The following is a 17,697-nucleotide window of genomic DNA, read 5'->3' on the forward strand; positions in this document are numbered from 1 at the left end:
ACCTCTTTCTCTCAAATTTCAAGTTAACCAGATATCTCCATTCACTGATAATTCTAGCTGAGATTTTATTATGTAGGATAAATTGGTTGCATAGGATTTTCGATTGTGAATTTCCTATAGAGATCAATAGTCATTGGATTGCATGGCTTTGAAGCTTTGTTGACTCTTTTTATTCTATAGGATGAGGAAGAGGATCTCAGAACTGAACTCAACCTTCTGAGGAAGTACTCTTTCCACAAAAACATTGTGTCTTTCTATGGTGCATTTTTCAAACTGAGTCCTCCTGGCCACAGGCACCAACTTTGGGTATGTTTTTAATTACCCTGATCTTATTCAATAAGAAAAGTTTTACTCAAGGATATACATTTTCATAAGCTAAAATGTTACTGCTGGGCACCTACCTGGAAAAGCTAAGCAGTCAACTACTCAAGGTAGTATGGCAAAATATACTCTGATGAATGGAGATGGGCATGATAAAGTATTGGAAAATAACTTCTGTGACTGGCAAGAGCTAATTCAGAAGAGTGAGGGAGGACTTGAATGAACACTGGAAATGTCTAACAAATATTTTGAAATGCAGCTTGACTGCTTTTAATTTTAAATAATTTCCATTGTGGTGTTGAAGCTTCCTAATGAATTATAATATAGTTAATGGATAAGGATCATTTCTCACTAGCAGTCAACAAGAGCATAAAGAGTGCATTTTAAATGTTTGCAAAATATATGTATACTTGAGTAAATTACTTCCTAGAAATTCTTTTCTAAGGATTAGATGACTTCTCCTCTTCTTAGCCATGGCTGGGGTATCACAAATTCTGGATTAATGAAATATAAATTCTAGAGGCTAATTAGACCATATGTTAACTAGGCCACAGCTACCAGAATATTTGATCCCTTCTACTGTATTATAAAGCAAATGAGCTTTCAATGATGTCTTTATTAAAAATGGAATATTTAGAACATAATTGGAGTCATTGTATACATGAGCTCTATACTTTCTACATTTTCATTTACACTCCTAGTCAGTAATTACATTTGTTTGTTTGAAAATAGTGACTTAAACTTTTCAGGATCTACAAGTGTCAATGGATGATTCTATTGCATTCTATATAATGAACTTGAGGAGTAGGACAGTGAATACTATAAATTTTCAGCTGGGGGTTGAATTGAAACAGTGGTTCTCAAACCTTAGCATGCATCAGAATCTTCTGGTCAGCCATAAAAAACACAGAATACTGGAGGACACTCACAGGGTTTCTGATTCTGTAGGTTAGGGATGTGTGTAAAATTTGTACTTTCTAATAAGTTTATAGATGATGTTAATGTTGCTGCTGAGCACCACACTCTGAGAATCACCAAATTTAGAGATCTTCAATTTAACTCTATTTTCTTCCAAATGTCCAGTTAACTCAAATCTTTTATTTGCTGACAATTCTCATAGATATTTTAGTAAATTTTAGTCACAGCTTTAGTGGTTACTTTTTTGCATATACCATTTGTCCTTTCATATATTTTTCCGTATAAAATTTTTCCTCTTGACAATATGGCAAACTATGAGAAATGTTGTAGTCTCCTTATTGGATATGCATTACTAGTACTCAATTCATTCAGTTATTCAATATACATTCATTGAAAAATCACCTATTTGCCAGGCATTCTACTAGATGCTGGGGATACAATGGTAAGCTGAATAGACACGACCCTGGACAACTGTAGCTTACAGTCTACTTGCAAAGACCAATGTCAATCATATATTCACAAAAATAAATGTCTACTTAGAAGGAAAATAACATGATTACATTTGGGTGGAAAACAAAGGAACCTAAATTAAGCTGAGGAAAGAGGAACTTTTCCTTGAGGAAATAAAAGCTTGAACTGCTATCTGAAAGATGAGAAAGCATTTAATGCATAAATTATTTGTGGAAGTAAGAGTTTTTATGGGATCACTAACACTTTATAATCCATGTAAATCAGAAAACAAGTAAATAGATAATTGCTATTTATAAAGTATATGAGCCAAGCACTGTGCTTACAAGGCTGGAAAATGATTGTGAATATCTCACATTCCTCTAATAATTGAGATCTTCTCACATAACATTAGAAAGATCTTTAGGGTCTAAGGTGAACAACTTTAATTAAGATCTGTCATAGTTCAAAAATGATCCCCTTTTCTTTTATTACCATTCTGTATATGTTGTGCCCACATGAAAATCAACTTTTTTTAGTTTATCTGCATTGTTGATTTCATTTGGCTATCCCTCTCCTCTTTTGAAGAGCGCATATTCAGGTCAAAGACATTCAGGTCAAAGACATATAGTGGTAAACAACTATAACATTAATGTTTCCAAAGGCAATAAGGCAGATTGTTTTGAATATTCAGGGTTTTATTATTATCCTTTTGCTTTTGTTCATTTATAGTGACAAATTGCCTATAGATAAAAAAAGACATTTTTGCTGCTTTGATAAAATAGTTTTGACATAGGCAGTGATGTATAAACCTGCACTTAAAAGAAAAGTTTGGTAGGTTCATTATAATAGTCATATTCTCCTTTATATTGGTCTCTCCTCTAGTTAGCCAATATTATTAAATGTAGTTTATTGGTTGGATACTCAATTCATTGGTCACCAAAATAAATTTCCCGAGAAATTGTGTGTATTAATAGAAAAAATCAGAATTAATATTTTCAAAGATGTTAGTCTTATTTCCTTGGCAGGAATCGCATTTGGAAGAAGTTATCCTACAGGAATTCAATAGAAAAATTTCCCCTTTAAGTTATAGCTGCCTGTATCTTGGAGAAAATAAACTGGAATTAGAAAACATAAATAAAACAATGACAACTAAACTTAGTCTTGATATGGAAATGTAAATTCTTTTGACTCTCCACATCTTACTTCACTTCAAAGATAAACAAACTGTTATCTCTATTATCCTTTCCACTTAAAGTTCACCTAGATTTGTCCCTTTCACAAGCTTATTTCCAAGGCCATTATTCATTCTGTTTTCCATAAACCTAATGTTCTTTTTCTAAGCATTTCCAAACATTACCTATGATTCAAGGATTATTTTAAATCCCTCCTCCTACTTAAATATCTCTGAGAGGATAACTGGTTTCTCTCCCTCCACAAATTCTTTCTAATTCCACTAGTCTTTGGAGTTTTCTACCTGACAATTGAGCCAGGTTTGCAGTGCCTTAATCTCTAAACATTACATACAGATACAAGCCATATGTACTGGGAACTCTTAAGATATTTTCACAGAATTACTTTTTAATTCTTTATACTTTATTTTTAAAAAATTTTTATTGTTGGTTGTTCAAAACATTACATAGTTCTTGACATATCATATTTCACACTTTGAATCAAGTGGGTTATGAACTCCCATTTTTACCCCTATACAGATTGCAGAATCACATTGGTTACACATCCTCGTTTTTTTTTACATATTGCCATACTAGTGTCTGTTGTATTCTGCTGCCTTTCCTATCCTCTACTATCCCCCCTCCCCTCCCCTCCCACCTTCTCTCTCTACCCCATCTACTGTAATTCATTTCTCCCCCTTTTTTTTCCCTTTCTCCTCACTTCCTCTCGTATGTAATTTTGTATAACCATGAGGGTCTCCTTCCATTTCCATGCAATTTCCCTTCTCTCTTCCTTTCCCTCCCACCTCTCATCCTTGTTTAATGTTAATCTTCTTCTCATGCTCTTCCTCCCTACTCTGTTCTTAGTTACTCTCCTTATATCAAAGAAGACATTTGGCATTTGTTTTTTAGGGATTGGCTAGCTTCACTTAGCATAATCTGCTCTAATGCCATCCATTTCCCTCCAAATTCTATGATTTTGTCATTTTTTTAATGCAGAGTAATACTCTATTGTGTATAAATGCCACATTTTTTATCCATTCGTCTATTGAAGGGCATCTAGGTTGGTTCCACAGTCTTGCTATTGTGAATTGTGCTGCTATGAACATCAATGTAGCAGTGTCCCTGTAGTATGCTCTTTTTAGGTCTTTAGGGAATAGACTGAGAAGGGGAATAGCTGGGTCAAATGGTGGTTCCATTCCCAGCTTTCCAAGAAATCTCCATACTGCTTTCCAAATTGGCCACACCAATTAGTAGTCCCACCAGCAATGTATAAGTGTGCCCTTTTCCCCACATCCTCGCCAGCACTTGTTGTTGTTTGACTTCATAATGGCTGCCAATCTTACTGGAGTGAGATGGTATCTTAGAGTGGTTTTGATTTGCATTTCTCTGACTGCTAGAGATGGTGAGCATTTTTTCATGTACTTGTTGATTGATTGTATATCCTCCTCTGAGAAGTGTCTGTTCAGGTCCTTGGCCCATTTGTTGATTGGGTTATTTGTTTTCTTATTGTTTAATTTTTTGAGTTCTTTGTATACTCTGGATAATAGGGCTCTATCTGAAGTGTGAGGAGTAAAGATTTGTTCCCAGGATGTAGGCTCCCTATTTACCTCTCTTATTGTTTCTCTAGCTGAGAAAAAACTTTATACTTTCTTAACTTCCACACAGATGGTGATGGAGTTATGTGCAGCAGGCTCAGTCACTGATGTAGTGAGGATGACAAAAAATCAGAGTTTAAAAGAAGATTGGATTGCTTACATCTGCAGAGAAATCCTTCAGGTATGTCTTCATATAATCATTTTTCTTGATCTTGAAGGAACTTGAGAAAAATATGCAGATGTACCTTATACCTCCAATCTGATTGTTTAAGACTGTTAAACTTAACTTATGGATCAGGGAACCTAAGAAGACCAGAAAACTTTGGAGAAAGCAAACGTTGAGATAATGTCCCTCAACTTTAAGGTACATCACAAAATGGGTTAACAATTCTTTGCAAATCATGGCCTTTAAAAGTTTTGTCAGATTCATACTACTGTGTTAAATTATCAGGGAAATGACAACTGGGATTATATATCATGTTGATTTTAGAGCTATTTCTAAAAAGCCATAGCACTATCATCATAGATTAAGATGAAGGTGAGTCAGAAGTCACTGATATACAGAAAATCTGCACCCATCTTTTTCCAGACAGATATCATCTTTGAATACTGCCCCACATTTCTTTTCTTTATTTCTAATACACAGTTGGATAAAGGCAACAATATTCTTGGTCTACCAGTCTCATTTTTTAGTGTGTGACTTAACTGTTTAGGGTCAGAGAAGAAGATGTGAATGGAACTGAACAGTACCACTCTACATTGTTTGAATATACTTTCTGCGATTTTGGTTGGATTTACTTGTGATATTAGTGTAAATGGTTATGAGTGCAAACTCTTGACTGAGTTATAATTCCATCTCACCTACGTTAGCCGTGTGATCTTAAGTCAGTTACATAATTTCTCCAAGTCTCTTTCCTTGTGTGTAGTGTAGGGTAATATTGGCACCATCCTCAAATGGTTGCTTTAAGGATTTAACAATTTACTCCGTTTAAAGTACTTTGCAAAATGTCTGGCAAAGAATAAGGGCTCAATAATTTTTCACTGTTTTTATTTTTATATCTATTATTACTTCCCAGTTAATGTCTGGAGCAGTCTCACTACAGCCTAATACTGCATACCATATCATGGTTTAGCCAGGTCACGGGTTAGTTTTAGTGGTGAGTGGGTTGAAGCCAGCACGGTAAGCCAACAAAAATTGCAAATGCTTTAAAATGAATTTCCATATTACCTCAAATTCTCAGCCTACAAGGCTGACTTGAAAATATTTTGGACTAAACAAATGGTTGGATGAGGAATAGAGCAAAACTATGGCTGAGCTCTGATAAAGTTAGTATGTCCAGGTCTTTACTGTTATGGTTAGTTGGAAATATGGAGGTTAGAAAGGAAGGTAAAGTGACCCAATGTATACAAACATTACTTCTTGGTGTTCTTTTTCTTTCATGGGTGTCCTGATTTATTTTCCTTTCCTTATAGCCAAAAGTAGAATTTCTGGGAATTGGTTGTATTAATTCCAGCCTAAAGAAAGAATTTTGCCTGACACATCAACTCTGGGCCATTTTTCTTACCAAAAGTTTTCTCCAAAATACTAATAATAGTACCAGAAAAGAGTAAAATATATACTAATGTGACTTTCTTTTTAACCCATATGCATACAGGGCTTGGCTCACCTTCATGCACACCGAGTAATTCACCGGGACATCAAAGGTCAGAATGTGCTACTGACTCATAATGCTGAAGTAAAACTGGGTAAGTTTCTTCTTGCAATATTTAAGATGAGGGTCAAAACATTTTATGAAGAAAATTCCTTTAGGTTAACTGTGCTCTTTATTACTAACAATATCCTCTACTTAGTTGAGCTGAGATTCCCTGGCCTAGAAAAATCAATCAAATTTTAAAATTTTATTTGGAAGGAAAGGTGGGGAAAAGAAAAAGGATGTTACCAACCACTTCTTTGAACTAATGTTGATTAAAATATCCTAAATTATAATGGGGATTACTTTTTGGTCAATGTTTTGCCATCTATTAGAGATACCTATTATATTCATTTCAACAATTAAATGGAGGATTTACCATGTGTGAATTTCTGTGTCATCAGCAGGAATTTCAAAAATCACACATCACAGAGCCATGTTTTCTCAAGAATACAAAAGAATTTTTAAATTACTTAAGCATAAGTTGTTTCTTTGCATTTTCCCTCAATTATTTAAAGAAAATATGTCATTTGGAAGTGAAGCTCTAGTAATATCCAAATCAAATTCAGAATTAGAAATCAAAGGACAGAAAGTCCCTAGCTTATTATTTTAGGAATTAGAATGGCATAATTCATTTGAAAAAAATATATATATATAGTCTCACAGGTAATAGGGAACAACAATATATTATACCTTTTAATATTTAAAAAAACCTTGATGGTTGGTTTTTCAATAATACCACATAAATTAAGTCAGTTCCACATAATGGCAGATAACTCCATTAATTCATTGATATAAAACATAAGTATTGTATTTTTTAATTATATCAACTCTTTTTTATCATGTGTCTTAATATGTCCTTAATATATTTTCCATTTTCTTGCTAAACAAATAGAATCTGCATAGAGACTTTGGTAATTCATTGAAAACAGTTTTTAAATGGATTTTGTGGAAAAGTATGAAGTAATAATTGTTCTTGAAATAAGTGAAAGTAGTTTCCAGAAAATGTATCATTCTTTTTCTACTTAAAAGTTACAAAGCTAGAAGCACAATTTTAAGAAACTGCATTATAGCACATAACAGGCATTATAGATTTCAAGTTCAATCGTGCAGGATGTATATACCACCATAAGGCTAAGCATTATGTTCATGAGTACAGCAACACTTCCCTAAGCTTGGGTCAAGTTGCTTGACAATCCAACCATTTACAACACAGAAGAGAAATTGTTAAGTGAAAAAAACAATCACTAAAATATTGGTTCACTCTGGTGGAGTGCTGGATTCAAATTTAATCAGGCTTATTACACACATAATTCTCTCAAAGCTGGTTTTAGGTTTCTCAGATCCTCACATATTTTTAAAAACAACATCTTATGAGAAGTTTCCAGAAGGCAAACCTAATGATAGCCAAAGGAAGTGATGGAAATGAAAGAGACACAAAAATAAGTATATCGTGGTTGCAATTGATCAATAATCTTCACATTTCAAGCCTTAATGTTATTAAGGAAAAGGTTAAACTATGACATTGTTGAGGTTTCTACTATACCCTTCATCTTAATTTTAACTTTCTCTTTCTATTTTCCCCGTTTCTTCTATTCATCACTCTTTCTTCTAATCTTTTCTCTTTTGATTTTCTCCCCTGGAATGTACACCATATATATCAGCTTATGGCTATCACAGGTTATTTCTTTGCCATTAAAGTTGGCCATTAAGGATAGTGGAAATGCTAAGCTCCAAGTTAAACTAGTTCTATAAAAATTTATAGATAATAAGATTTTGCAGCACCCAATGGTGGTCTTCACAATATGAACGTGTGTGTTCATGTTCTTGTTAGACCTTTCTTAAACTGTCTTGAACTATCAGGGTTTTTCTTTTCCTTTTTCTTTTATTTCTCTAAATTCTTCAAGCTGTTTTTCAGTCAGTTTTGTTCACCATCATCTAGATTCCTGGAAACCATTCTAAATGAGAAAATCTACTTCATTTTTCATCCCTGTCTTATTTTTTCTGGAATAAATAACCCTGGTCTACTTCAGCCTATTTTCTGTCTGTTTCTGAGGATACCATACTAAATATTTTCTTCTGATGTATCCCACAAATGAATAGGAGACTAAACTTTCATAGCCTAAGTTAAGATATATGTACCACAGTAAATATTTGCATCTGATTCAGAAAATTTGTATAAGCATTTAAACTAAATTCCAGAAGAAAACTCAATTTTCTTTATCATTGACATTAGGACTTCCTAATGTCATGAGTGAGAGCTTCCTAAGCAACTACTAATATGTTTAACATTTCTTAGATGATGCTTATACTGTTATTCTTCCTCTAGCTTGGTGGCAGGTCCAAATACTACATATGTTATCACTTCAGAGGTTCAGAGTGTACAGTGGAACTTTATTTTTAATATTCATGGTAAACATACAGCCAAACCTACTGTAGATTTATAATAGCACTATTGAGTCTCATTCCAACATAAATAGCAGCAAAAGCTTACTTCCCAGTATTCCTGGAGTAGAATTCATGGTAAAGTTTTCAGAGCTGGAATGAAAATCTGTTACCCATTGTGGCTTTTGTATTGGCTTTCCAAGTTAAAGCAATAACTTATTGAGCTTTTTGATCCTGATTAATTATTTTGACATATGCTGAATTTTGCAGTGGATTTTGGAGTGAGTGCCCAGGTGAGCAGAACTAATGGACGAAGAAATAGCTTCATTGGGACACCATACTGGATGGCACCTGAAGTGATTAATTGTGATGAGGACCCAAGACGCTCCTATGATTACAGAGTGAGTATAAGGATTCAGATATTGGGAATCAAAATTTGGAAAGGATTTTTGCTGAACATTTAATGATAAAATATAATATGAAAAAGCAGGCAGCTCCTCCCTTCACATTAACTCTAAGAGGAAAAACTAGCCTCTATTTCTCTATGTGGTTTGATAGTATATGTGAAAATAATATTCTATGAATGTAGAAAAAGTAGACAATTGGGAGTTATTCAAATTTGAGGGGGAATGTCTAGTTCATGTTGCTTGCAACTACTTGGTTAAAAATATTATATTATGTGGCTTTATATGGAACTTTAACATCCAGGGACAGAGGATATTTTAGACTTAAAAATGAATAAATGTAAAGCCAATTATTAATCTGCACAATAACTTAGCTCCAAAAAGAAAAAAAAACCCAGATAATTTGATTACTCAGGGTAACAGAGAAAATCTTTGGCATGTTGTTCACTTCTAAAACCACAGAGAATCAGTGGAATAGTCAAATTAAGTAACAATTTGTGCTATTTATTAAAATTTCCACTGAAACTGCAATTTGGACAATATACATCTATGTACACATTTCAAAAGGCTGATGTGGAAAGAAGGAAAACTCTCCATTTGCTATAGACTGGAAAAACCTCACTCGCTCTCCACATCATAAGTCATCCAAACAATTCATTGTGGTCTTCCTGTGTGGAACCTAGGGCTCAAAACTTGAAGTTGATTAATCTAAATTTCATCCCTTTTCCATTTTCTTGGATGCCCTCTGCTTGATCTACAAAGTGATTATTTACTGAGCACTTATAACATATTCAGTGCTATATTAGGATCTGTGGAGACTACAAAAGCATTAGTTTTTCAAGTGACTTGCTATAAAAATAGCGCTTTATACCTATATATTTTGATAATCTTCCAAGAATTTTTACCTGCATTAACTATTTATTTTTATATTTTTGCCCTATTTAGTCAAATTAATACTTCATCTTAGAATATAACAACTGAAGTGTGAAGAACTATAAACCATGGGGAAATCATGTCAGATTCAGTTTTCCCATATACATGTATGAAAACAACACAGTGAATCCCACCATCATGTACATCCCTAAGAAAGGGATCCTAACTAGAATATGATATATTCCATGGTTGTATAATTATATCAAAATTAATTCTAATGTCATGTATAACTAAAAAGAACCAACAAAAAGACTGAAAAAAGAACCATAAACAAGGATTCCAAAACTTCATTGACCTCATTTAGGAGTCATTCAGCTAGTGTACTGTAGCTCTGTGACCTTTCCATACTCTGAAAAACAAAGTACAGTTAGTAGTGGTCAGAACAATTTCTATGGGCCTCATGATAATTACAGCTTAAGTTTACTATATTCCAGGAACAGCTGAAATGTATATTTACACATATAAATATATTAATAATTTATATACACTATGTAATTTATAAACTAGTACACATATTTATATTATAATATGTAATATTTTATATTATATATTTAATATAGAAGCTGTTATTATAATTATGTTTAACATAAAGTGTATTTATATATGTTAAATGTGTGTGTATACATATGTATACACACATACACAAGTCTTATGAAATGGGTCCTATTATAATCACCATTTTATATACAGAGAAATTGAGGTTCAGAGTTTTAAATCATTTGCTATAGATCACACAGCCTGTGGATCTGTGTATTAGATCTTCTTTACAGTGAGTTCCTTTTGATATTTCAGGTAAGGCAACACTAGCAGTACACCCAAGAAGAATTTTTCCTCCACTGAACCTCATTCCATCATATCAGCCTGTTGTGTTGAGGGTCTAACTGGAGATCAAGCTCAGATAATGTCTTCCTATGATATTAATTTATAATGAAGCTTTATTATATGAAAACTATGAAATGGTTCTGGTGTTGACAACATCCACCATCAGCCAAAGATTAAGATTCTTAATACTACCAGTTTTCCACATATATATATATATATATATATACACACACACAAACACACACACACACACACACAGTACCTTTATTGTATTAATTTATGCAGTGCTGAAGATCAAATGCAGTGTTTCACATGTGCTAACCAAGTGAGCTTCAATTCCAGCCCCCCAATTTCCCATTTTATGTTACATATTTTTTTGTCATCTTTTCCTTTGCAGAGTGATGTATGGTCTGTTGGAATCACTGCTATTGAAATGGCTGAAGGTGCTCCACGTGAGTAAAAATGTTTCTTATTTGTTAAAGACTAGGGAAACATACTGTATAAACTTGATTCTCTGGAAGAAGATGATATTGCCACTTGTAATATTCAGGTTTACTGAACATGCAGGTGTCACACTACATGCCAAACTATTAATGGTGGCCTTTTCGGTGATTACTAAATGCTTTTGTCATAATTGCTGAATTTGGATACATAAAACTAGCTTGTGATTTTCTTTCTTATACCTTATTTAGGCTGATTGAGTGCTGTTTCAGTTTAGCTTCACAGTATTTGGTTCTGACTGTCCTGAGCAACCCAAAACAAAGGCATCCCAATCTATATTTACTGATGGAATATTTAGGTTCTAGAATGTTTATGGTCACACTCTACTACTGCTAAAGGCTAGGATAGTTGAAAAAATCCACCAGTCGATCATTGAAATTGAACCAATCCTCAACAATATTGGGAATTAAGTATTTTTCCCCTTTGGAAGCAATTCAACTGACTTATTTCCTCCCTTCAGCTACCCCAAAACCCTTGATAATTTCATCTTATATTCCCCACCTCCCCATCATTTAAATTACTTAGTGACATGCCATCCTCTCAAGGCACTGTTTCTGGTAGTAAAGTGAAATATGAACTTGAGTGTAAATGATTGATATTCATCTAGTGCATGGCTCCATAACATTTGCTGTCCTCAGTATTTAAATCCAAAGGTATAAATGATAATGCATTCCTGGTATTGTTGTGACAGGAGTGAGGAAATGCCTTCAGGGATGTGTGGGGTAGGGGCTTTGCTTCCTCCTCTCCAAGCAGATCTAATATGCTCCCACATTCCTACATGCTCCATCTGCACAGCATCTACCTGCCAAGCTTAATAAATTTGGATTAACATTGTGTTTCAAGGCCAATGGGAGTTTCAAGTAGAAATAGTGGTAACATATTTTTTGAATTTCTGATATTCCTTGGAATACCAAAAAGGGGCTGAATAAAAGCTAGGACAGTTGTGAAGATCTGTTTCCTACTGTTTAATGCCCTCCAAACTGCAAACTACCTAAGTTGGATGAATAAAAAATTAATGATGGAGGGGGCTTGGGTTGTGGCTCAGTGGTAGAGTGCTTACCTAGCACATGTGAGGCAGTGGATTCAATCCTCAGAACCACATTAAAAAATAAATAAAATTAATAAAGGTGTCCTAAAAATTTTTTTAAATATTAATGTTGGAAAATATTAAAATGCAAAACTTACATATACAAAAAATTTTTATAAATATTAATGATGGAAAATATTAAAATGAAAAACTTACATATGGCACATATATAAAATTTAAACTGTAGAGATGCAAATTATTCCTCATCATCCCCTAATGATTTCTGTTTGAAAAACATGCTTAGATTATGTTAGATTGTGAAGCACCAGACTGCTTTTCCTCCTCCCACTTCTCTTATACTTCCTCCTCCTCCTCAATCTCTCTTCTCTCTGTCCCTTTCTCTCTCCTTAAATGCAGAGTATGACATTTCATATAAGTATTGCATGAATTTTGTTAGGATACATAACTGTATCAAATAGTCATGCAAGAGACATGTCTGCATCTTTTTTCCCATTGTTTCTGAGTACTCTTCACAAAGTCTTTCATTTTGAGAAAGAAAATGAAATATTTTTGTCTTAAATATTAAATCATGGGGAAAAAGCAATGAGCAAACTTACAGAGGGAGTACAGAGAAGTCTTGCATAGAATATGCAAATGGAAAGCTTCTTGCAAAAGACCAGTGAGGACCAGAAGATTCATAACCCACAGGGACAGAAAATAAGGTCACTCTGCCTGGATAAATATGTGTAGTGTTGGATCTTTGATCATGAGCAACTCTAGATAGGCACTCCACTAAAATTTTTCTTTCATCACCCTCCTTTACTGCCTGGAGCATTAACTTTGCATGAAAGTGATTTTCATGAATTTAATTGTAGCAATCATCCAAGTTCTGATAATAATAATTTCAGAAGGAATGGCTATGTAAAGCAACAGTTATCTGATAACAAAATGATTTCCCTCTGTTCTTTGGTAAGTCTTTCCCAGAGAAATAAGAGTAAGAATAAATTTTTAATGAAAAGATTCTATAAAGGCCTTTAGTGAAGAGAAGAACTGGACTCTTGTATACCAGGACTACCTTCAGTCCTTAGGTTCTGGGTAGCAATTCAAACAATATTGGGGCCTTTAAACCAAGACCAGAATATTGCTAGTAGTCAACTAATGTTGAAGATATATTCTTATTATTATAGATGTACATCTTTTCTTGAAAGAGAATCAGAATAGGGTTATCTTCCCTTTCTTGTCAAGTCTACATCAGCAAATTTACCTTAATCTCCCACTGTATCTTTCCCAAGTTTAGCATTTTTCTTGATATTGTAGAAATCATTCTTAATAGTTTCAATCATACTTGTTTAGTGTCCGACTTCTATTCCTTGCCATGTCCCTCCTGCATGCCCTATTTCAATCTTTTCCTGAACACCTCATGATTCAAATTTACCTCTGACCCTCCAAGAGGCTCATTTCTTCAGTATTCAGAAGTCTTCGGATCTCAACATGTGTTAGGAATAAACTGCATTATTTAACCTAATTTAAACAAAGCTCAGTTTAATATGTGCCTAACCCCTTAAGAGACGTGTTTTTAAAAGAAGGTTTGCTATTTCAAAGGAATGGGCCTCTAAATGGTGAACATTTAAGCAGTGTTATGAGATATGTTGCTGGCGGGGGGGGGGGGGACTTACTGACATTCCTAAAATTAGGCCACATAGGAAACCATGCACAGCTGCTGTTGACATAGCTCTTTTACCCACCCTATGTTCCATTCTTTTGTGACTTTTTTCTTTCCATTGGAAAAAAGGCTTGCCTGACCTATGTGCTAACTCTTGACCTCTGAAGATGTTGTCAGTTGTCTGAATGTTGCTCAATGTTAATAAATGACAATTGTTTAATATTGTACAAACTCATAATATGTTTAAAGGATAGGATTGGGTGACTGATTGGACACAGTAAAGGAATTAAAAGAGCCAAATATGACCCTGATATTTTGGGCTTGGTGCTAATTCTGCCCTCAATTATAAGCCTGAACCTTCTATTTATTTATACTCATGTAATTGAGAACAAAGCTTGAACTTTGAACAATTGCCTTTATATCACCCTAGTAAAATAATTCTAGTGAGGGTTTTTTTCCCTACTACTGAGAGGTATGTTTGACACTGTAGGTTTTCTAAGGAATGCATTTTGGGAGAGGAAGGATGATTCTATTAAGAATTGTTCATATCAAACTGTCCTCACATGAATGACATGCTTGTAGTGTTAGATGACATTTACATTAATGGTCTCTGTTGGGGAAGTTTTGCACTGCCAGCTTTCTTTAATCAAAACACAAGAGGAAATAAGTGAAGTGAGACACATATTTTAACACTTATGGAAAAGCCCAGAATTCCCAAACCAATGAGGTAATTAATTTATATAGCTCATATCGGAATAGGCTTTTCTTTATATGCCATGTGTATGAAAAAGAATGAGAGTCCAGTAATTTGGCACAGATATGAAATGCCAGATAAAGTTTTTATTATAATATTGATAGTTAACATTTATTAAATACCTACTACATACCAGACAGTTTCATTCTTTAACTACATATTCTACTTTTACGACTATAAATACCTACCTTGAGGGAACAAGGGATTGTATTTTATCTCTACTTTTAATTAACTTTTCGAATGTAGATCAACCACACATTTCAAAATTCTTATCTAATTGAACTTATTATTTGTCACACCCAGTAATATGAAATTTTGGAATCTTATATAATACAATATGTTACAATGAACACTACCTTTAATTTTTTTGTATGTTTGCATCCCTTAATGCCTAACGGGATATGTGAAAGAACTCTGAGAATCCCCTCCCAAATGAAGAGTGGGCTTTGATGTTACCCTCTTTATTCTTTCTAAACCTATCTGTTTCCCTTTGCAGCTCTGTGTAACCTTCAGCCTTTGGAAGCCCTCTTCGTTATTTTGCGGGAATCTGCTCCCACTGTCAAATCCAGTGGATGGTAAAGATAAATGTGTTAATCTTCTAAATACATTGACTCAGTATTTTTTATATAGCAAAGTTTTTATTCATTCTATCAATCCTGTTTCACCAAAGAGATAGCCAGCCAGCTAGAAATAAATAATATCCTTCAGAATATGATGATCACATTACTGTTCTGTCATTAATGGGCATTTTTTATTTGTTTCCCTAAATGCTAACCATTTGTGAAGTTTCTCACTGTGCCTATTTAGGCAGTGAGTGACTGTGATATACAACCCTTTTTGTTGGCCCATGAAACAAAGAGAATTTATAGATCTATAGCAGAGGACTTGTTCCTTTAGAGTGGTACTGGACAGATAAACTTGGAAATTCTTCTCTCTGAAGCTGTTGACCTAGTACCTTAAGCTCTTGCTTTATTTTCAGTATTTATTACTTTTCCTGATTGAAATGGTAACTATGATTTGATTTTTGACATTCTTCCTTGTAATTCAATTTAACCCTTTCTACAGATTCAGGCTTTCTGGCAATATCCTTTCTATGGGCCATTTTATAAGATCAGTTAGTCCTGGTTAGTTAGCACCCTCTTATTGTATCATTATATCCATGCTTCTGCAGCTAAAATTTCATATAGTAAGTGAAATATTCTGGCTTCAGTGGATGACTATTGTGGGGATGACCAATCTAGTCTCACAGACTATATATATATATATATATATATATACACACACACACACACACATACACATACATAAATACACACATTAACCATTTAATTGCCAGAATACCACATGTGTTTTTACTATGTACATGCTTCTGAAGCCATTGAAATATTTACTATTATTTGGGTAGAAAATACTTTCTTTTTCCTGAGGTTTAAATGACCTCATTTTATAATGTATATTTTTAAACTGCAGGATATTGGCTGATTGAAAGGACTATGATAACTAGAGACAACTCTTATAAAAATTATGACTTTCAGAGAGGCATGGATGGGGTTGGGAGTGGATAGAGGTATGGCAAGCCTAAAAATGCTCTTTCTTTCCTTTTATTCATTTATTTTAGGTCCCGCAAGTTCCACAATTTCATGGAAAAGTGCATGATAAAAAACTTCCTGTTTCGCCCTACTTCTGCAAACATGCTTCACCACCCATTTGTTCGGAACATAAAAAATGAACGCCATGTTGTTGAGTCATTAACAAAACATCTTACTGGAATCATTAAAAAGAGACAGAAAAAAGGTATAATCTATGAGGTTTCATTTCACTGAAATGAATATTCAGATGATATCAGAATTTACTGGTTTTAGGAAAAAATTAGATTGAAAATAAAAGGTCTGAGGCCTTCAATATTTAGTTTCTCCAACAATTTATTCTAATGGTTAACTTTTGCCTGAGTGTTTACATATGAGATTATTCATTGCTCCTAGTTATATCTGGCAAGCATTTGTATTTATGAAGACATTGAAAGTCTCAAATAGAATTTCATCATGTGATAATGTCATTTTAAGTAAAGTCCTAAAAAAGATATTTTAATTGACTCTATGGAGATAAATAGGTTTGTACTTAACCATTTATTAACTGCCAATTTGAAGTAATGTTTGTATATCACATAAAGCTCATGTTATGTACTTATCTCCAACTATGAGATGTAATTAAAGGAATTCATTTATACTATCAGAAGCAAAATTCTATCTATTGATGTTCAAAATGACAAGATGGCTTTCCATCAATCCTAGGAGAAACTACTCTGGAAGCTCTAACTTTGTTTTATGGCACATTCTACATTTACTTTCAGATACCATAGGCTAGGTCCAAGGTAACAATGGAGTTGAAACGGAGAAACTACAATGATAGCAGGTGTCCTCAGATCAACTCCAGGATTTATCATAGTGGTGCTTGTTCTATCTGCATAACTATAAGTATCCTGTTTTCAAGTAAGGAGCAGCCAGATTATTTATAAGCTTCTAGTGATGAAATCGTTGGACCAGCATTACAGAGGCCAACCAATCCTAAATGAGGCAGAAAACCCATAAGTCTATTTGATAACTTCCTAATATCTGGAGTTGCAAAATGTCCAGAATATTACCTATAGGAAAAGTCCCAATTAGATAGAGGTTACCCTGAAAAATGTAAACATAGTGTCCCCAATATTTTAATATAGGAAATCCAAAGCAAAGCTCTTAATGATAAGCTTCTATAGTTCAGTAGTGACAGCAAAACTTATAGAAAAATGAATATTTTAAATGTATTAAGTATAAAACCCAAAATGAAGGTTTTACCTTCTTCTTATAAAGACCAAAGGTTAATCCTGAGCCACAAAGTTTTTACATATAGATCATATAGCTGGAAGCTATGCCCACCAACCATCTAGAGCTTCTCTTGTCTCATTCTTTCATTGCCCCATTCTTGCTTCTTTCCCTAGAATTGTAGCAATTGTGTAGCCAAATTTTCTTTCCTATGTCCAGAAAAATTAATCTGCCTGTAATAGCAGTACTATATTGTAAAA

General features: G+C 33.8%; 1 protein-coding gene across 1 annotated transcript in view; it reads left to right on the forward strand.

Moving 5' to 3' along the window:
• Nrk (Nik related kinase) overlaps nt 1–17,697 on the forward strand; it is a 123,108-nt gene that overhangs the window by 64,790 nt on the left and 40,621 nt on the right. Inside the window, exons 5-11 of the mRNA XM_077107314.1 lie at nt 181–306; nt 4,527–4,637; nt 6,112–6,202; nt 8,803–8,933; nt 11,089–11,143; nt 15,133–15,211; nt 16,255–16,430. Of these exons, the coding sequence (XP_076963429.1) occupies nt 181–306; nt 4,527–4,637; nt 6,112–6,202; nt 8,803–8,933; nt 11,089–11,143; nt 15,133–15,211; nt 16,255–16,430 (769 nt within the window). The remainder of the gene's footprint in view (nt 1–180; nt 307–4,526; nt 4,638–6,111; nt 6,203–8,802; nt 8,934–11,088; nt 11,144–15,132; nt 15,212–16,254; nt 16,431–17,697) is intronic.

Source organism: Callospermophilus lateralis, chromosome X, assembly GCF_048772815.1.
Source record: "Callospermophilus lateralis isolate mCalLat2 chromosome X, mCalLat2.hap1, whole genome shotgun sequence".
Lineage (NCBI taxonomy): Eukaryota > Metazoa > Chordata > Mammalia > Rodentia > Sciuridae > Callospermophilus > Callospermophilus lateralis.